The 21,964-nt window shown below is 47.5% G+C and overlaps 1 protein-coding gene across 1 annotated transcript in view; it reads right to left on the reverse strand.

Moving 5' to 3' along the window:
- Positions 1–21,727, reverse strand: part of GRIK4 (glutamate ionotropic receptor kainate type subunit 4) — a 114,577-nt gene extending 92,850 nt beyond the window's left edge. Inside the window, exon 1 of the mRNA XM_062013893.1 lies at positions 21,646–21,727. Coding sequence (XP_061869877.1) covers positions 21,646–21,727 — 82 coding nt within the window. The remainder of the gene's footprint in view (positions 1–21,645) is intronic.
- Between the last annotated feature and the right edge of the window lie 237 nt (positions 21,728–21,964).

The raw sequence follows: 21,964 nt of genomic DNA on the forward strand, positions 1-21,964 counted from the left end.
GCTTTTCAACACATCACATTTCGTTTAAGCCAAAATTTCCAACATGTGCTTGACCATTAGAGGCACAACCGAAAATACTCTCAGGCTCATCAGTGTACGAGCGCTTACCCGTAGGAGAGCTTGGGATTGCATGTGTGAGACTGTTGTTGCCAGCTGCTCCCCAGGCACTGAAATGATGTGTCTGTTTACCCCTGCAGAGAGGGAGAGGCAGGAAGGTGTGCACGTCTAGGGCAGAGGCTGTTGCAACACCAGGGATTCAGTTTTACAGTAATTTTTCATCCCAAAGTGTTGGTTTGCAGTAGCACATCACCTGGATGCAATTAACCTTTGTAACATCCCGCTGCTTCCTACCACCACCAGCCAACCTTCTCCCCCAGGTCCCCTCAGCGACTTCCCTGGAGATGCAACAGGTGACTCAGAGAAAGAAGAAAGTCGGCCCTATTCCAGGTACTGCCAATTTAGAAAAGAGATGAGCAGCAGCAGCCAAGTCAGTCTCTGCCTATGTGCTACTGTAGGACAAGTTCTCCTCTCTACTCTGCAAAAGGCCAAGCAGAAGACAGTATCAACCTTGCTGCTCCTCCAAGTCCATGAGCTGAGCCCTATTATCATGAGTTTCATCTTCAACTTGGACTGAACTCACTGAGTACAGAATGGTCAAAGTTTAAAGCAACAAAACATGCTGAAACCAGAACATGAAAAAAAGCAGAGTATGAGGAGTAATAAAAGCAACAGCAGGAAGAGGAACAAGAGAAAGACCACCATCACAACAGCACACACGAAGTCAGCCACGTGCAATAAAGCCTTGGAAAGCAAGACTCCAAAATATGCCACATGGTCCATATTGTGCAGAGGCTGCTGGGTCCCAGTTCCCAGTCAAATCCACTCCATTCTGGTTTTTGTCTGCCCACTCTGGACAAAAAAAACAGGCTGTGAAAATAGGTACATTGCTTTGTGACATTAAATATCTCCATTTTCCTATAATAAGGTGGCACTGGCATCAACCAGAGGACAAAGCCATTAGACACAATTTGTTTATTCAAATTAGTGACAAGTCTGTGTCAAAACAGCAGCTCCCCACGGCCCTGATCTCAGAAGAGGTTTTGAGGCAGGATGATTGATTGAGCTGCACACAGTCCCCTGTTGACTTCAACCAGCTTTGGACTGGGTTGCTCAAGAAATGATCTCAGCCTGCTCCTGTCAGAGCAGACCTCCTGGTCCCCAGCTGCGTGGCCATGCTCCAGTTGAACTGAGCTCCAGTCACAGCCCGCTGCACGCTCCTGCCGCCAGCATGCAGCGCTAACATGTGCCAACGTGCCAGAACAAGGCTTCCCTGTGGGTCCATCCCACCTGATCCAGCTCCCAGCTCCTCAGAGAGAAGCAGATATTGAAAATAAAAAAGCTTCCTGATGTGTTTCAGCCCCTTTGATCCCCACAGGGTTCCAGTAAGACCTGTGCTGGTCAGCCACTAATCCAGTCTCCACTTCCCTACAAAAGCAACTTGCTCCAAGCCTGAATTAGTCCGAGCTCTTTCAGAAGGATTTGGGCAAGGACCTCCACTGCTCCTTTTCTACATCCATTTATGAAAGGCTCATGTACACATCACTGCACAGCCATACAATGTCACGCTCCTGGCTCCCAGGGTTAATTGGCCCTTAGCATCTCTGGGGCTGCTTCCTCTTGTAATAGCCAATTAGACTTTATTAGCTACGTTGTCATTTACATGCAAAGCTCCCAGCAGCAGTCTGGAAGCTATAAATCTGCCTCAGTAGCCCTTCTCACAAGGCTGCGTGGCCTTTTACATTGCAAGCTGACCCGTCTGCTTAGCTCATGGCCTCCTTGCTCCAGTACAGCTTCTGGCCAGTGGCTCATCAGCCTGCTGCTGTGAGGAGTCACCCGCAGCGAGCTCAGATGGAAGAGCCAAGGAAAGTCTGACCCATTAGGAAGAGACCAGTCTCTTCCATGTGTCTTTTCATGCTTCAGCAGGAGGGTTGGACTGGATGATCTCTAGTGGCCCCTTCCAACCCCCACCATTCTGGGTTTCTGCAATGGGCCTCAGCAAAATGGCACAAGGACATATGAGGCAGAGCACTGTCTGCCCACAGCCATCTGCCAGAACATGTTGACATACTGCAGCACGATCAATAGGAACAGAACTAGATAATGGCGATTGATTTTACACGTGTAATGAAGTTGTTGAGTCTCTGATTCAGCCATTAGTAAATGCTCACTTTATTGACCCAAAGGGCAAGCAGACTGAGATGTTTTGTTCTTTCCTTTTAAAAAGCAAACATCATTTGCTAATGAGAGATGGCCTGGTTCCATCCTCATTATCTCTCTGCTTCACCTTTCCCTCATCTGCTTTGTCCAGCCACAGCTTATAGCCTGTTAGTGCTTCAAATACACATCTCCCTACCCCCTACAAACTTCTCCTAGAGCAGGCATCACCAACAGCTTCTCCGCTTCAGGTAATAAGCCCACTGTGCAACTAGAAAAAGGCTTTCAGAAGAGGAGAAGGAGGAAAGCTCCCTTCTCTGACCACACAACGTAATGCTCACTAGCCTGTTTGTGAACAATGCTGCAAAGACCCAGTGTACAGTACAGCTCCACTCTGCACCCAAATCTCCCCCATCCTCTGCCCAGTCCTCACACCTGCACTCAGTCCTGCCACATGTCTCCCCTGCGCTTTGTTAACAGCCCAGATGGATTTCCACACCCTGTAGTCTTGATGGACATTACACTAGACCAAGACTTGGGATATGTAGGTGCTAATTTGAGAGCTTGCTAGAGGCAATTGCTTTCGCTCTCTCTGTGCCTCTGCTCCACGCTGGATCGTAAGAACAAATGTTACTGTCAAACCAGAAGTCCATCCAATAATTCCTGCTAATAGTCTCCCAGCCTTCAGCTACTCTCAGGTTAGAGAACTTCTGAAAGTGATTTTGTTTATATATCTCTTAAGTGCTTTTCTCTCTCTGTGCCTGTTCAGTTTCCCCTTAAATCTATGAAAACTTTCTGTGCTCGCGACATCCATCGAGTTCAACAGATCAATCATCTGTTGCACAAAAACACCCTCCTGGTTGCCCTGAACCTGGCTCCTATGCCTTCCTGCAGCCTCTCTGGTACAGGCATTGCCTCTTACAACAAATAACACTGCATAGCAAGGGGCACCGGGGGTGATCCATCTCACCTGGAAATCACAGGCACCGCTCTCGTGTCAAACCAGGTTATCTGTGTGCATCCCTCCTGTGCAGACACCTGCCCCCAGCACACTCAGGGCTTATAGAATCATACAACTGTTTGGTTGGAAAAGACCTCTAAGCTAATCGAGTCCAAGCCCACCACTAGCCCACAGCCCTCAGCTCCACGGCTTTGGGATCCCACCACGGCTGGGCACTCCCCCAGCTCCCTGGGCAGCCTGGCACAGGGGCTGACACCCCTCTCAGGGAAACAATTCTGCCTCAGCTCTAATCCAAACCTCCCCTGGGGGAACTCCAGGCTGTTTCTTCTTCTCCTATCACTTGTTATTTGGGAGAAGAGACTGGCCCGCAGCTCACTCCAGCCTCCTGTCAGGGAGTGTCAGAGTGCTCCTGTCTCCCCTCAGCCTCCTCTTCTCCAGGCTGAACACTCCCAGTTCCTTCAGCCCCTCCTCATTAGACTTGTGCTCCAGCCCCTCCATGTCTGCCACCCAACAATGAGCATGTCCATCCAAGACATGGGCAGACAATTTCTCTAGGAGGATGCTGTGGGAGACAGTGGCAAAGGCTTTACTAAAGTCCAGGTAGACCATACAGCTCGCAGGGGGCTGCTCACACCACAACTGAGTCCAGCCCTGCTTGAACCCTGCAGGCCCCATTAGAAGCTGATGAATTGTTTTCTGCTCTCATGCTTGTTTGCAGTGGGTTATCTATGTGGAAACATCATTTGTTTGCTGATATCAAAATTCTGCCACTCACCTGAGGGATTAACACCGTGACAAAATCATTAGGAACCTGATGGAGTACTGGGGGCCTTCTGAGTTTGCAGAAAATTCATTCTTCAGCTTAATGAATGTCTTTTCCAAACAACTGCAACAGCAACGTCCCAGTTTCTCAGCTCCCACCAGACCACAGCCAGAAACATGTGGAATGCTTAATGGCTCAGTTTACTCTTAGACCAGCTAAAGGGGCAAACAACACCTAAAAAGCTCATGAGAAGTGTGGAGGTCCAGCAGCAATGCTGCAACACAGAGCTCCCCTTCAAACAGGGGAACAGATTTCACCTTCTGTGCCTTAACCTCATCTCTACCAGCAACGAATCCCACCACTGCATCTCAGCTCCACAGCACGGGAAGAGCCCAGGCACCAAGTGGCAGGTGCTGAGCCTTTCCCTGCTGCCCTGCTTCCACATCTTCCCCTTGCTCATGCATCGTGTTTCTCCCCAGGCACTCTTCACAAGAGACAAAACACTGCTCTTGTAACTCTCCCCACTGCTCCCTGCCAGTCGCTACTCCTGCATGATGTTAGGAACTGCCAATGAGTCACTGTCACTCCTGAGGAAGGGGGAGAAAAGCGACCTTCCTTTTGCTGATTCACTGCCAAAACCCCCACGTAATGCAAGCTGTCTGCTCCATGTTCAAGCCTCCTTCCCCAGCATGCTGGAGAGGATTTTTCTATTGCCCTGCCACCAAGGTGACACGATTAAACATTTTTTTTTCCCCAAACAGTGCTCTAAGCAACACTGAAATTTGCATTTCAATTTCAATTCATTCTTATGGTTGGAATGAACTTCTGAAATACCTCTTCACATGTGGTTAAGAAGCACGCTCTCTCTCTCTACTGAAATACACACATATATATTTTTAGCCTTGATCCCTACATTAGAGAAAAGTCACCCTTTTAAGAGAGCAGTTTCATTGCCAAGCAATATTAGCACAATGAAGAAAATCACTCCTCATTTTTTATAAATTATCTCATCATCTGCAACTAATTAGCAGCTGCCTAAAGCTGGAAAATCACTCTTCACCCTAGAGAGACTAGCTCCCAGCTATGCAGAGCTGCAACATCCCTGATGGTCAAGGGCTTCGTGAGCAGCCTGTAGCTTCTAGGTGAGAAGCTGTGCAACTCCAGCACCCCCAGCATCTTCACTGTGAGGAATAGTTGTGATGCATCTTAGCTGGAAACTTTATTAAAATCCAATCTAATCAAGCTGCTGCGACTCTCAATTCTCCTTACCCTTGCTCCTAGGCGCTTGTGCCTCTGTCTGTGCCACTGCAAATGTGTCTATAAAAGTAAAATGAGCAAGCAGCCAACAGCTAAATGGCACTTAATCAGAAGAAAATGTATACCCTGGTGCATAGCAAACTGCTATTAAGTTGTGGGGGGAGATAGAAGAAAATAATAAGCTATAAATGGACAACCAAATAAATCTCCTGCCGTACCAAGTGAGAGCACATCTGGTTAGACGCCACCTCCAATGAGTTGTGAGCAAAATATTTATTTGCTGCCAAGTACCTGGCAGCAGGAAGGGATCACAGCCTGGGGAGGCTGCAGCAAAAGCCCATCTGAAAACACCCAGCCTCCCAAGGCAGCCAACTGGAAGGCCCCCTGCATCCCTGCCCAGGGCTGGGGGGTGGCAGCTCCAGCTCACTCGCTGCTGCAAGGACATTGGCTCAACTTGAACAGTCATATCCCTCCCCATCAGCAGAGCCCACCAGTCTCCATCCCTACTCTGAGTCCTAAAAGGGTCAATAAGGCAAAAGACGATACACCAGAGACTCCATAGCAATAAATACCAGAGGACTTGCACACCTCTGATCCTCAGGAGTGCCCTAATTTAATTCAGAGCACTTGAGCATTAGGAGAAAACACGATTTGGGACTCTGAAGTCCCCGAGGGAAGAGGGGCACCATTGCAAAGGGGATTATCACCATAATCACAAGATTAGTTGAATAATCCCAGCCTAAAAGAGAGGTTTTGTCATCTGCAAGATGCTCAGCACCCTCCTGCTTTCACAGGAATACATTGCAAAGCAGGGTCAAACTGACTTTAAGGAACAGTGCATCGCCTTACAGCCTCACCCAGGCATTGACTTCTGTTCCCTCACGACACCTCTCTGCTTCAGACTGAGGGATTTTGCTATTTTACCCATTTAATGGCAGTAACTGGGTTCAGGCCTCCTAAAACCAAGAAATCCAGTCCTACTCAAATCAAAAGACAATGTGACAGGGAAACCAAAATAAACTAAACTTCCTCTACTAATCCCTAGCCTAGCTCTTAAAAGGAAACATTTGCACCATTGAAATCCACAAAGTAAACATATAATTACCAGCTATTTTCTTCTATAGGGTAGAAAGCAGATCAGCTAGCTGAGACTGAAATCTAAAGCATGTGTGAGTCGTGCCCAGGCTCCCAAAAAGCAGTGAAAAAGCCAGTCAGGAGCAGAATCCGCTACCACAACTGCAGCTCTTGGACCCTGCTGCTCTCTGGGAGACAGACTCCTGTGTAAAAAGAAAGCCCCTTGGTCTCACCACTCACACATTTATATCCTGGCTAGAAAAATACACAAAAGCAATGCTCATATTTATATGTTTCCAAAATCTTTTAATTGCATGCATTCAGATTTACTTCCCAGGGAGAGATTTTCTGAGAAGGTAAAGACAGTTTGGTATTTCTCCTGGAAATGGCTATAGCTTATAGACAACACAGATGTCTCCAAGCCCAGGCATACACTTGGCTGAAGTGTGTTGCCAGAATCAGAAGAGAAAGAGAGGAGAGGTGCAGTGAAAAGTAATGCCTTCATTTAATTTTACTGTGTTTTCCATTCCTGCAACTGAAAGCAAAATTCACCCCCTGAAGCCCATTGCCAAATTGGGAAAGATGGTCCTGGTGGTTAGAAACTTCTGGTTAAGTGACACTTTTCCCCACAGCACTGGTAAACCTGCTTAATTCAGCTCTAGTGAAGAGATCCATAAAACCAGCAGAGAAGCAATAGCATTCCAAGTGCCAAGAGTGAACTACCATGAACTATCACGTTTCACAGCAGAGCCTGCACTCTGGCAGGTCTCAGAAGAGCTTTAGCCCTGAAAGGTTGTGCTGCCACGTGCACACGGAGAGGGGGAGGATGCACAGCACCACAGCATGCACTCCTCTACACAGATCACTGCTCATCCTGTCACAGCACCCCAGACTGGTTGGGGTTGGAAGAGATCTCCAGAACCCATCCAGCCCAACCCCCTGCTACAGCAGGTTCCCCTGGCTCAGGGGGCACAGGAACATTTCCAGGTGGGTTTGGAAACCTCCTGAGAAGGAGCCTCCACACCCTCCCTGGGCAGCCTGGGCCAGGGCTCCCTCACCTCAATACCAAGTAAGTTCCAGCTTGTGTCTATTACCCCTTGTCCTGTCACTGGCCACCACAAAACAAAGACTGTCCCCATCCTCTCAACACCCACCCTTTAGGTATTTATCAGCCTTCTCTCCTCCAAGCCAAACAACCCCAGCTCTTGCAGCCTTTTTTCTCATCAAAGAGATTCTCCCATCACCTCAGCATCTTGGTAGCCCTGCACTGGCAGCAACTCCAGCAGTTCCCTGTCTCTCTTGAGCTGGGGAGCCCAGAACTAGATGCAGTACTCTAGATGTGGCCTTACTAGGGCAGAGCAGAGGGGGAGAACTTCCCTTCTCCCTTAGGGAGGCTGCAGAAAAGCAAGTAGACAGGAACCTGTTGCACAGTTCCCTGCAGGTGCTGGCTGTAGCTCAGGCAGCTCAGCATAGGGAGCCAGTTCTGCCTTTTCAAGCACGAATAATACTGGCCTGTTTCCAGATGGGGAGGTGGGAGAGAGCAAAGAATAGAGCCAGGACATTTAAAACAAAAGTCTACAGCTATATTATATTCAGCAGATGACTGCTTTTCAGAAGGGCTTCAGTTGTTAGTCACACAGATGCTCTCCCTTGCATTTCTTCTGGAGTTTTGATGTGTTTTGAGGGGTTTTTTAGACCTTTTTTTCTCACTTCACCTTTTGGTGTTAGAATGCATTGATGCTTCATGCTAGAAGTGGCTTGTTTCAGTAGAAGGAGAGGAAACTCTCAAAGCCAGTGTTCCTACGCTGAGCCACCAAATCTTTCTGGGGCTAATTAATTCCCTAAGCACCAGTTCAGATCTTTTGAAAGCATGCTTAGTGGCACAAACTCCTGCTCAAAGACTCTGTGCTGCTAGCCAATGCCTGAAAGTACTTCCCATATCCTTGCAATAGAATTGACAATCCCAGGACAACAACAGTCACCAATACATTGCATTGGCCAGCCAAAAGGGTAGGAGGCAGGCAATGAGGAGGAGAAGCAAAAGCAGCAGAAGGACCAGGACCAGCTCAAAGCCATCTCTAGCAATGCAGGGCTGCCCCTAGTGCTGTGGAAAATGTCTGCCTCCTAAAAGGTCAGAGTGCAGAGCTTGGGGGACTGAAAGCATGTGCCAAGTGGCCTCTGTGCAAGGGACTTACTGAGCCCTCCTGGCTGCTGCCCTTGGCAGAGACACCCACTATGGTGCCGAAACTCCTGTTGACCATGAATGGCAGAGCTGTCTGACATGACCAAGAGGCTCTTACTTGATAAACAGTGACTACTCCTCCAGAGCAATTACAGCCTATTAAGTAAATTAGACATGTTATGGTGAAAAAAAAAGACTCCAAATGAAGAGTATGTATTTACACAGGAGCCTGTAATGACTCCACGTTGGCAGCTTTGCACGCCTGACAAGACACACGCAGGCGAACTTCTGATGCTCCTGCCTTCACTTCATTTCCTTTTCATAAAGCCCAGTACAGTGGCCACAGATTAATTTTTCTCTCTCCCTTTTCTCTTCCTAGACTTACCTCGAGATGCCCTGATATCATTTAAGCCAAGGGTGAGGCTGGGGTTGCCTCTACATCAATCTAGAAACATCCCACATGGTATGGCAGAGCCACCAACAATTCTTGGGGTTAGTAACACCTTCACATTCACACCCCATGCCTTGCTTTATTGTCCCCAAGTTGTTTATTCCTTCTCCCTCTAGCTATCCAGCAAAAAGCAAAACATCTGGCAGGATGCTGTTTCAAATTTCTTTGTTGCTGCCCTTTGTGTTTACAGTTTACAGCTCATTTTATATCACCTGTGGAGAGCTTGCAAAGTCCAGAGATGAAAGACAACCCACTGTGCAGTTTACTGTAGGTGCCAGGAAGACCCAAATTTGCAGCCCCATATCTGCAGCAGTGAAGCATTCAGAGACAGAACTTCCCACTGGCATTCCCACATCGATCTGTGGGTTCTGCACACAATTTCCCATGGAAATGGCTGTGCCTGCCACCTGCTCAGGGCAATTCAGGATGTGCTGCAGACACTCTGCATTCCTTTCTCCAAGCATGGGTGCATGTTCCTGACCTATGTACACCTGGTCTCTTCCATTCTTTTTGTTCCCAGTATCAGTAACTTTACCAGCAGTATTTGCAGGGCTTTAGAGACTGAAGACACACAGAAATAGAAAGCAGTAACCTGGAGACGGGAAGGAAGGGAGTTCAAAGCATTTTCCTGCTAAAAGACAATCCAAGTTGCCTGCAAATAAAACTCTGGAGTAACTGGAGTTACATCAAGTAACTCTGACCACTGAGGGTGCTTAATAAAGATTACTTTTCTATAGCTCCACTTGCCTGAGGCATCATTTGTTCCTAATGAGATGCTCCATGGGATTTAAACGCATGAGAACACAGGCTTTTCAACCACAGACATTAAAATGAAAACAAGCTCTCTGCTCCAAAACCCAAATGCTTAAACCCCAGTTCTACCCTGGTAATGCTCCTCAGCCATGCCAAGCTGGACAACCAGAGTGCCTTCCTCCTGCCAGAGCTGGTAGGCAGCTCTCCCACACCATTGCCTCTCAAAGACTGATCATGCTGGGGACTTTAAAGCAAGCTCTGCTGAGAGCTGCAGTGCTCAGGGAGCTGCTCGCTGCCTGGGCAAAGCTACTGCAGCCTCTACTAGCCCCAAAAGCTCAACACCAGCTTCTGCAGCGTAACTGGGCCTGGAGAAGCATCAGGGATGGCTATTGCATGGGGTCCTAGGACTCTGCCCAAGTACTGCAAGGGATTTCATTGCCAACTCGACTGCTCTTCGGCTTTGCCTTGTGTGATTGGTAAGATCATGGCATTTCTGAACAAGTCTGGAATAATAAAGTACCTTCCCACTGTAGCAGGGCCCCTGATGAAAGAAGCATGCCAAAAAATTCCACGTGACACCCAGACGGACAGAAACACAGCAGATAATAACTGCTGAAAGTCTGCAACATGCCAAGGGATGTGGGATAAAGTGTTCTCAAGTGCCAAACGACACAATTAACTTCTGCTGCTGGTCAAACGGGACATGTACAGGGCAGCTGAACACGGCCAGAAAACCACTCTGGAGGGGGTATGAAGGACCATTCTGCCATGGTAAAACTAGCTGCCTGTCAGTCAGATCTGATACAAAGTAGAGGCTATCAAATGTGCTGTCCATCACCATGGTGTGCACACATCTGCATCCATAAGCACAACCTCTCCGAGATGCTTGAGGCTACAAATCCCTCTAGCAGTAAGATAGGGTGGCTGATCTTATTTGATACAGGTTAGTGGATTCTTCTTGCCAAGTAGAACTACCACAAATCAGAGTTGAGAAGGGGGTGGAATCTGTAATGAATGTGGAGATCCTCAGACAAACCCAGGCTGACATCACATTATGACTTTTCAGACTTCATTATCCCTTGGGCTTGGCAAGGTGATCACAGAAGTCTGGAGCTCATGGAGGATGAGCCTCAGGCTAGATCTCAGGCATTCATCCTGGCCTGCACCTCTATGATATGAAACCAGAAATAATTCAAGAGAATGCAGCACATATAGATCAGATCCAGTGAGTCTGCTCTGTGCTAAAACACAGGCTAGTAAATAGCAATCCCCCCAGCAAAACATAAGGGCAAACAGAGCCCCTTCCTTGCCTTCTTCCTGCTATCTCAGCTCTAAGTTCCACTCCAAACATAATTTTAGCAGCATGAGATGTAAGAACTTTCAGCATTCAGAGACCAGGTTGTCACGACAGTCCCTGGAAGAGAGGCAAAAATAGAAGATGGGAAGGCTCTGGCAGCAATGGCTCAGCTCTGTCTGCAACAAAAGCAGCAGGGGCTACCAAGGATGTAATATTTACAGAAGACAGATAGAGAGCATAACCCAGACACGTTACCCATGGACTGAATCTCCTGCACCCTCTCTGAGACTCCTAATCCACCAGTGACTTCAGAGTTGATTTCTCTCTCAAAATTGTTTGAAACAGCTTGAAAATTCTTGAATCTTTTAAGTACAGAACATAAGATCTTTTGAAACCTCTGTTACAGGACTAAGAGGAAAATCAAGACTCATCCCTCCTTGTGCATTAGGCTTTTTTTACCTCCCTTTCAGACACCCTCTCCTCCGAGACACGTGCCCTTCCTGCATGCAGAAAGCTCCAGGGCTCTGGCAGTGGCTCCAGCAGCCAAGAGCAGAGTCCTACAGTGCTGAAAGATGACTGCTCAGCACTAAGATCAGGTCCCTCCCTCTGTGGACAATTGCAGAAGCATCTGGAGCAGTTATGCTTTCATGACTATCACCGAAGACAGACAGGTCAGAAACACATGCAAGATGACAGGTGACATCTGCATTAAGTCAGGTGGCCAGCTAAAGTGTCCTAAGAGTACCTGGTTGCTCTCCTGTAACAGACCTGCTCTTGCAGAAGCAGATAATCAGCACCCATTTAAAATTAGCAGACTCTCTCTTCACAATGAACTTGCAGACCTCGAGATTTCCAGTATTCTCTCTTTGCCCTCTAAATACCCCAAGAGCTCATCCCCTTGCAGCATTCCTTTCCAGTGCTCAAAGACAGGTCTGACTACATTTACCCCAGTAAGCATGAAATGCTGCATGTCCCTATTCTAGAAATACTCCTCAGGGACACATGCTATCCAGAATGGGCATCATCTAACCCAAAGGAGTGACCTCCTATTCTGCCAGCAAATGAGAAGAACTATCCAAGAAGATGGAACAAATATGAAACAACTTATAAAGCAACAAACAATATCCTTGAGAGAGTACAAAGCACTTGTGGGCAAACTGTTACCTCCCCCCTTTACTGCTGTGGCTCCATTTTGGAGGATGATGGCACAGCTTGTTCTTCCCCTTCATCACATGTGTGTACCTCTGCAGGCTTTTCCTCCAGGAATGCCTGCAGCAGATTAAAACTCAGTTTATTAAATAAGGCAGTACTCTAACAAGGGTAATCCACAGATAATTTCACTCATTTAAACCCTATTTCTTCTCAACCAAGGTGACTTATTTCCATTTAACACTCTTAATTCTTTTAGCAGTTTTCGTCTCTCAAATTGGCTTCGACAGCAGAATTGACATTCAGCCATCATTTTCACATAAAGTTCCATTTAGTCCCTCCAAACCCCTACAGCGTCTGGAGGTGCAAGAGGAATTCATTAGCAGAGTCTTTGGGAATATGAGCCATCCCTTCCTGCAGCCTTCTAACACTCAGTCCTCATTTGGCAGGGGTGGAGCCAGAGCTGGCAACTGCCCAGCGAAGCTGCTCCTCCACTGCAGATCCCCACCTTTGCTCCCCTCTAACTCCATGCTCAAGTCCACCTCTTCGCTGGCATGTGAGCATACACTCTCTCTGCTTCTCTGCCTGCTGAGATTAGTATTTCATTTTCATCTATGGGTCACAGAGCTCCCTTATTCCCCCAGCTCTAAGAGCACCAGCTCTGCACATCCCTCCCTGCAGGGAGGTCTCTGTCAGCCCGAGATCCCATAGCTCCAGGTTAGTATTCTCAGGGCATAACTGGCCATGGTTATAAGCACCCATCTCCATGCATCTCCCAGGTCTTCATCAATTCACAAGCTCTCTTCCAGCTGAGACCTTCCCCTTCTGCTTCTCAGGTCTCCCACACTCATCTGTCCTCCAGAGATAGCACTCTAAATAGAATGCTATAGGTTCAAAATACCTGGGTATCAAGATCTAGAGCTTCTGAATCCAAGCCAGGACAATCTGGGCTTTTAGCTTTTACAGGAGTGTGTTTACCTTAAACTGAGCCAGAAGCAATTAGGTGCAGAAGGGCACTTGAGGTAAATGCCCTTTCAGGTTAAAAGCATCTTTTCTGGGAAGGTTATTCAACAGCCCTGCAGTGCCTAATGCACACTTCAACACCTCAGTGAACTAGGTACCAAACACTTTGCATCCAGGAGAGCTGGCCCCTGAGCTTGGAGTCCACCCATCTACAAAGCAAGGACAAATGAACTTCCAAGAGTTCCACAGTAGCAGAAAGAGAAATAAACCTTTGAGCACATGGCATATCGCTTCAAATAGAAAGAAAACGTACCTCACGCTCACAGTGTGAGGATTTCAGCTCTGCTCCAACAGACTGTTACAAGCTGGAGTTGCCTTGCTGTCTTCCTCCTCCCATCTGCCATCCTCCAGCCTGCCTTCTCAGAAAGGTTACAATACCTCACAGGTAATGACTCTGCCTTTAACTCAACTCACCTTTAGAAACTTGGGTACCTTAATCTGCAATATTACCCTGAAAACAATCTTCAGATTTAGTTATAGCCACTACAGATCTGCATCTCCCTTTAAAAGCAAGCAACTGTGTTCCCCAGCTCGTACCCATGGTGCCCCATCCTCAGCAACAAGCCTTCTAACTGCTTCTTGCCCTCCCACCACACCAACTGCTGCCTAGATGGAGGGCTTGCTTCCCCTCACTCAGATTCTGTAACTTGATCCAGCTCCTGTCCACATCCAATTTCTGCTCAATTCAGGTGGTTCTTTAAATGCAAATTAATTAGGCTGTGGGGAGGAACAAAGTAGTGCCATCATCAGCAATAGTTTGAGCTTCAAAGTCTTCAGGTGTTTTGAGCTGCCAAGACAGCTGCTTTCTATCAAGTGAGCACTGCTTTGCAGCTTGATGGAACTCACTCCAGCAAGGACCTTCTAAGGATACTTAACTCAGGCTTATTCAGCAGTGAAGTCAAGTTCACCACAGAGCATGTGGAATCCATCCTTCCTGAGCTGCCCACATGGATAGCTGAGGGCTGGGCAGCAGTAATCTGCAATGCACACTAATGCACAAGCCTGTCTCATGTCACACTGGAGCTTTGCACAGAAATTCCAGCTTTGCTCAGTTTGGCTCAGAATTGGAATTAATTTTGGCAGCTGTTTAGGCAGGGAACCAAGCATTTTTCATTCATGTAATTGACTTTTTTATTCATAGATATATATATATGAAAAAATAATGACAGAAACGAGAGTAGCTCTCACTATGACAAGCTTTCATCCTACAAAACCAAGAGATGTGTATTAAACATGGCTCAGCAGCTAAATACACAAAGTGTTGCCAGGGGCAGTAACAGTATTTAGATATAAACCAGGTTATATAGCTCTCAGACCCTGAACCTTGGCTCAGGAAGAATATTAGATATTGAGGAATGAATGTATAAAAGCAAAACCCTGCACATGCACCTACCCACGTCCACTCTCCATTGCTTATACAATTATAGAACTATTTTGGTTGGAAAAGCCCTTCCAGCTCCTGCAGTCCCAGCCCTCTCCTCACCCTGCCCAGCCCAGCACTACCCCATGGCCTCAGCAGCTCAGCTCCACGGCTTTGGGATCCCTCCAGGGCTGGGCACTGCCCCAGCTCCCTGGGCAGCCTGGCACAGGGCTGACACCCCTCTCAGAGAAACAGTTCTGCCTCAGCTCCATTCTAAACCTCCCCTGGTACAACTAGATTGTCCTGCCACTTGGGAGCAGAGACCGATCCTCACCTCGCTCCAGCCTCCTGTCAGGGAGTTGAAGAATGCTCCTGTCTGCCTTGAGCATCCTCTTCTCCAGGCTGAACACCCCCAGGTCCCTCAGCTGCCCCTATCAGACTTGTGCACCAGCCCCTTTCCCAGTACCTCTATGTCTTTACTGTAGTTAGAGGCTCAAATCTGAGTACAGTATTCAAGTCCACTTCAGTGCTGCAGCTGCACATCACAGTGCCTGTAAGAGATCCATGTCTGACCCTTCCAGTGACCAGCCCCTCTCTCACTGGCTCCTCTTTTTAAAGCATTTTTTTGTCTTCCTGCTGAATTAGCACCTGTTTGAACCTTGGTCCCCCTCCTGATGTACAACGTGGTGCAGCACGGGGCAGCTGTGCCTGGGCACACACCACGGCTTGACCCGTGCTGGTGAGCAAACAGCTCTCATTAAACACGCAAACAGAGCTCTGTGCTGATCTGCTGCCTGAGCAACGTGGCTCTCTTCCAAAACTACCCAACTGGCTTTGCTGTCCAGATGCTCTGCACACAGAGATCTATACCTATATAATATGTATGTGGATATATAATGAATCAAAACAAAGCTTAAGGCCTCTTGAGATGTACGATGCACAATGAGCTTGCCTCTCAGACATTAATGAACAGGAACAGATCAGTAAAAATAACTCTGCCACAGAGGTGCAAAACACATAAAGAGATGGTTTGTCTCACTAAATCCACACCTCCCCTCACTCCATGCCCTGTAGCATTGATCTGAGATATAAAACTGCTTATTATTTATTATTCATACTATCATAGTGCTGGATTCTTTAGCTCTACACCCAGAGCTCATTATGGTTTATGTCGCAAAGCCACAGCCTGGAGGCACACATGCCTCCCAGAGCAATCTCCCAGGGAGGCAAAGAGGCATCTCCCGCCTCAGGGAGCAGCAAGCAGGGCAGCCTCACAGGCACTGGGTTCCCTGCCACATCCCATAGACACCTTCCTCTTGCAGAGCCATCCATGGCAGGGAAGATCAGCCCCACTTTGCACTGAGCCCCTCTTCCCTCCACGAAGGCTCCCTGGAGCAGGCAGCTTAGACAATTTTAAGCCAAATGCATTCAGCCTTGGTTACACACACAGAACGGTTGGGGTTGGAAGGGCTCCACATCCTCCCTTCTTTTCTTCAGACCCAACAGCCCCAAGACTCCCAAGCCTTTCCTTATAAGAAAGACATTCCAGTCCCCTCATCATCTTGTTAGCCCTGTGCTGGACTCTCTCCAGTCACTCTTCCCAGCATTGTAACACAGCAGTGCCTGGGGAGAAGTGCAGAGAATCAACGTGCAAGTCTAGGTGAAGCATTGCTGAAAGGGCCTGGCATCCATGTGAGTGACTTTCATGAAAAATACAGATTTATGCACATAACTTGGAAAACATAAATAAAATATCACTCTCCTGGAAGAATAATGAAAACAAAATTAAAGGGGCAAACAGTTAACAAATGAATATTGTATTTTTTTCTATCTCTCACCACTCTTCAGCAGTAAATGACAAATAACTATGAATCTGCTTCACTTTAATGAACTTAACTGAGCTTTTTCAATATTGGGGAAAATATTAATGTTGTTTCAGCTGGACAAATTTGCCAAGTCATGCATGGACGAAGATCTGGATACCTCTCCTCTTCCTCCTCCTCCTGCAAAGATCTCTGTTCTTTAAACTCTCAGAGATTAGGCAAGTCCCAAATGGAATGGGAAAGCCTTTTAACAAAATCAAATCAAATCAATACAGGCCAAACCCTACACACAAGTGCTGAAATGAGCCCAGTGAGGCATGAATCAAGCAGGGGATGGAACTGAAACTCAAGCTCCCGGTAGCGCTTCCCGGTTCCAAGGATGTGCTGGTGAGCCACATCCCAGGGCAGGTCTCCAACTACTGTGTGGGCTCAAGAGAAGCCATGGAGCACCTTGGGCAAACCTCTACTTTGGGTTTCTAGGGACTAGGACTCCAACACACACATGGAAAGCATCTACCCACATTTAATATCAACCTAGCTGCCAGTCCACCCCTGCTCCTGCCACTGCAGTGTGGGGACAACCCTCTGTTCATGCTTCATTTCTCCATATGTGACTTGGCAAAACCCCTCATCCTCAATATCCTGAGCAGCTACACCATCCTCTGGTGCTGGCACAAGCCAACTTGCCACAAAGCCACAGCTCTCTCTGCCTGCTGTAAAGGGCACAGTGATGGTTCTCCCTGACCCGGAGCACAGCCCTAGGAGGAAGCATTTGGACCTGCCAGCTGGGGCTGACATTGCCATTTTGCTTGTACAGCATGCAAGGAACTGCCTGCACCTTCATCATCACTGGCACCATCACCCTTTAAAATGTTACTGTTGAATAACATGCTGCCCTGTGGGATCTCCTCTGCAGTGCCTTTAGGAACATGACGTACGTCCTCTGGGAGCTGGGGAAGCTGAACTAAACGCTCCACAATGCTGTTCATTGCCATTACCATTTGGTTTTGCCTTACATGTTTTCAATGCTCTGTGCTCCTTCCTTGCTTCAGGCCTTCAGCTCAGACACACCAATGAAGGAGCTGCATCAATGGGCAGAAGCACACTGTGCAGCTACAGGGCCTCTAGCTCATGGAACATCAGCATCGTGAGCACCTCAGGTGGGTCAGTACGCAGGGAAGCAAGGCCACCCAGGTCTGTGACAGGGTGATAGGAAAGAAATAGGCACTATACAATGGCAAGGATGCAGAAAAAACTTGGGTGCATGTCTCCAGACTGCCTCTTCCCACCTACTTCAGCATGTGCAGCTAAATGCCAGCTCTTTCCCACAACTCCACGTGCTCTGGGGGATCCCTAGAACACTTTCCTGACATTAGAGTTCCAGGAGATTCACAGCAGATTGTTGGAAACGTGCCTAGAAACAAGGACAAATGTCCCAGGCTGGCACTTCTAGTGACAACTCACCATCAGTTTGGATTTGTGGAGACTTGGACCACACATTTCTCCTCTGGTGTATGAAACTCTACCATAAGCACTAGGACAGCAGTGTAGGTTTCTTCTACTATCAGTTGAGCTGGGTGTAGGGTGGAACACCACTAGGTTTCACCAATGAAGATACCCAAAATGCTTGAGCTGCATCTGTTTGGATAAAATTTGCAAAGTTGGGAGGTAAAGGAGGGAAGGGATTTGGACAGAAACTTTAAAGAGCTGCAAGACTGCAGGAGCACTTGCAAGGAGTTTGTCAGTAGATCCTATGTCAATGCTACTATTGGTTAGGGCAAGGCCATGTATTAACTACAACTTTGGCTTATTTATGAATTCTAAATGTGCTGTTAATACACCCAATCAATCCAGCAAGAGAACACCCATTTAGGGCTCTGACAGTCTGCTCTATATGACCAAGTAAATAACTTGGTAAATAACTCAAATAAATTTCATGACACTTTATTGAGCATGAGTGAACAAACAAAAAGCCAAAACCTGAGTTACTAATACAGCCAGTATATGTCACAGGAAGCCAGAGCTAAGGGAGATGCTGGCCCACAGCACACTGCACCTTCCATCCTCCTCATCTGCCACTGGAGTGGGCAGGAGAAAGCTTTTTCATGCTTTTGGTGTGGATGGACATGTTGGTAGAGTGACTCTTTCAAGGGCTACAGGATGTCTGGAAGCAATTCCCTACACACCTCCTGGAACACCTGAGAACTTCTGAGAACATGCCCATTCCTGCCTCCTTCTCCATCCCCTGATCACAGTCAACTTCTGAGCACGTAGGAGGACCACACCTTACAAAGGCAGGCCAGGTGCCTAGTAAAAATATACTAATTTGGATAAAGCATATGATCAGTGTTTTTCCCCATAGAAGACACCAGAACAATTTGAACCAGGAGACTTTCTCCAGGGTAGGATCAGAAGGGAACATACAGACTTTAAGGATGAAGAAAAAGGCTCAAAACCAAAGCATTTGCACCAATCTTTTTTCCTATGTATCCAAGAGAGAAATAGAGCATATGATAGTCTACAGATTGTTCTTGTGCATGCCAAAGTCACAGGGAAGGTCACCCTGTAGCCTGTATTCTGCTCATTTTTTTGCACAGATGATGCCTCTGAAGCTCACTGCAATGCAACACTCACTGTTGGTCCATCCAGCCCAGTGAAACTTGCTGTCACTGTGCGCTCAAAGATCAAACAACCCGCTGCCTAGAAACTCCACTGAGAAATATCAGGGCCAAGATCCACCCAGAATCCCAAGAAAGCAGCAGCAGGGAAGCTCAATGCTCAGTTTCAAAGCCAGACCAAGTGCCCTTGACTCTGCACCACCGTGCCTCCTTCTGCCCTGGAAGCCAAGCACAGCAGGCAATCATCTCTTCTAGCAACTCGGTGAAGAAACCAGCTGTGGCATTGCCTATGTTCACCTCATATTACTGATCATGTAACTGTGCATTTCAGCAGGCCATTACCAGATGGCTTTCAGAATTGTTTTAAATGTTAACTTGCATTTTCTTGGAATATTTAAATGTTCATGCTGGTCTGTTTTCCTTTTCTATGCAGTGCATTGATTTATGTTGCTAGATAGCATATCTCCCTGCCTTGCCAAAAGCACGCATTTGGGAGTGATTTTAGGGCTGCTAGTAATATTTTTTCTCTCCTTTTATTTTGTGCTTTATTTTTATTAACTCTTTTTTTTTTTTCCTGGATATATTGTTAATATAAAACTATATCTTAAAGAAACAAAACCAAAAGCCCTAACCCCTCCTCAGCAGTTTGCCCATCTGCTTCAGACACTGTTTTCAGGTAAGTTAGCTCTGTGGCTGTGAGCAAAAGTGGTAGATATGCACTAGCAAAGCTACCTGAGCTTCCCTTCCCTCAGCAAATCCTTGCTTTCATGTTGTGTGTGGGAATCCAAGGTCAGGATTCCCATTCTCAAGAGGTAGGAGGTGACTAGACACACCTGTGATTTAACTGCAGGTCTCTGGCCACTTTTACATTTAACACTGACACCAAAGCCACAACTTGCAGTGTCTTTTAGGAGGACCAGCAAAGCTCCTGCCCATTCCCTCGACAATATTACTCCTGCTTTTAAAATCTTGACTCCTACATTGCCTTTGCAACATCCCAAGAGAAGTTCTTCAGCCACAGGAGCATTCAACAGACAGATTTGCACTGCTTTGTTCCCTGAACACACAGACACCCCCCAGCTTCTCCCTGCCTGCCCTCGTGGGTCAGCACTGACACGGCCTCACAGCAGACACCATCAACTCCACTTCAGGAGCCTCTGATCATGCACCAAGCAGAGAGGTGGAAGGCAGCAGCTAATTCTGCTGGTAGTGTGGTGCAGCAGATTTGCATTTGCAGTTCTCAGCCAGGAACACAAAAGCACAGTCCCTCTCTCTCAAACACCTTCCCGTTTCCCTCTGGGCTGTGCTGTGGAGGTGGACAACCACATCAGTTCCCAGACTGGCTTGCAGCCCAGGGCTGCTGGGGAAGCTCCCCTTCCCCTCACACTCCAAGCACCCACAGTACTTTCCCCACAGGAGGAGATGCCTGAGGCATGTGGCATAATGAAGGATTTTTCACCTTCAGCATCCCGATAATATACCGTCCATCCCCACTCCCGTCTGCTGGCTCAAGTGGAGGACTTGCTGATCAACATGAAATGCAGTCTGCAGAGCTGAGACCATGCAGCATGAGTGCTCCACATGAATCACAGATGCTGGAGATATAAAACACTCAGCCACCCTTCCCAGACTCCTGCCAGCACAGACTCTCCCTTGCTGTATTTCTGAGCTGCTCCATGCTCCACTAGCAGCAGGGAGAAGTAATTTTACTTCAAGTGCCACCTGTAAAAGTTGCAAGTGGGGACAGTAATGGATTAGCTTCTTATCTGCAACAAATAGTTAATAAAACCAACAAGTAGCTCCAGAGAGAACAGTCAGGTAAAGCAGTTTCCTTTCTAAAAATCCTTGCCAAGTGTCAGTACTATGAAGCGAGTTTCATTACCAGCTTTCTGGATCCATTTCTCTTCCCTAATCCAGACAGGCAGCAAATGAAGATGATGTTGCCTTTTCCTGAATACATATTCACACATATATACACATATTCACACGTTTCCTAATAAAGCCCAAAGGAGACAGAATGCATAGGACATACTTACAAATGGAGCATTTTGCAGTTACTCATTTTGTTGTGGCACAGCTTAACTAGGTTCAGTTTGAATTCAAACACTCCCCACTCATCAATGTGGGGACAAAGAAATTTATGACAAAAAACTATTTCCATTTGTGTGGAGCTTAGGAGAGCATCAAGGGGGCAGAGTGGAGCACTGGAGCAAGTTTCATTCCTCAGTGCCTCTTCTGAGGAGTGGCTTTCACTTCAGAATTGTACAGAAAGAGGTTACCATCATGTTACTACCATAAAAACCAATTCAAATATGTATTCTCAATACAAACTGCATGTCACAGAACCCCAGAATGGTGGGGGTTGGAATGGCCTTCCAGAGCTCATCCCCTGCTACAGCAGGTTCCCCTCGCTCGGGGCACAGGAACGCGTCCAGGTGGCGTTTGAAACCCCCCTGAGAAGGAGCCTCCACACCCTCCCTGGGCAGCCTGGGCCAGGGCTCCCTCACCTCAGCACCAAAGGAGCTTCTCCTAATGATTTAATTTCCAAAATGCAGGTGAGACACCAGAGCTCATTCCCCTCACACACAAGAGGAGCACACCAGCAAGGCTTGGCCACCACAGGCAAGGCTTGGCTCCTCTGGTCCCTGTGTAACACAGAGCGGCTCAAAGGACGAGTGGAAGGAAAGCAAGAGGCTGGGCAGAGCAAGCTCTGTACTCACCAATCCTCAGGGAATGGGGGCTGGCAGCGATCCTCATCAGCCACAGCAGAAGGAGCACCAGAGGCGCCAAGACACGGAGCATCTTCTATAAATCCTCATGGAGCCCTTCGGTGGTCTGGGCATGACATAACTCTGCAGAGAAAGAACACGCACACCCTGAGCACCTCGGCTCAGCAGGATGACACTGCCTCCAGCTTGCCAAGCACTTGGGACAAAGAGTGTATTTACCACAGGAGGAGGAGGAGGAAGCTATTTACAGACTATGAATAATTCAGGAATTGGAGTCAAACTGGGCAAAGAGCTTCTAACAAAAAAATGG

The sequence above is a fragment of the Colius striatus genome, chromosome 23 (genome assembly GCF_028858725.1).
Source record: "Colius striatus isolate bColStr4 chromosome 23, bColStr4.1.hap1, whole genome shotgun sequence".
NCBI lineage: Eukaryota > Metazoa > Chordata > Aves > Coliiformes > Coliidae > Colius > Colius striatus.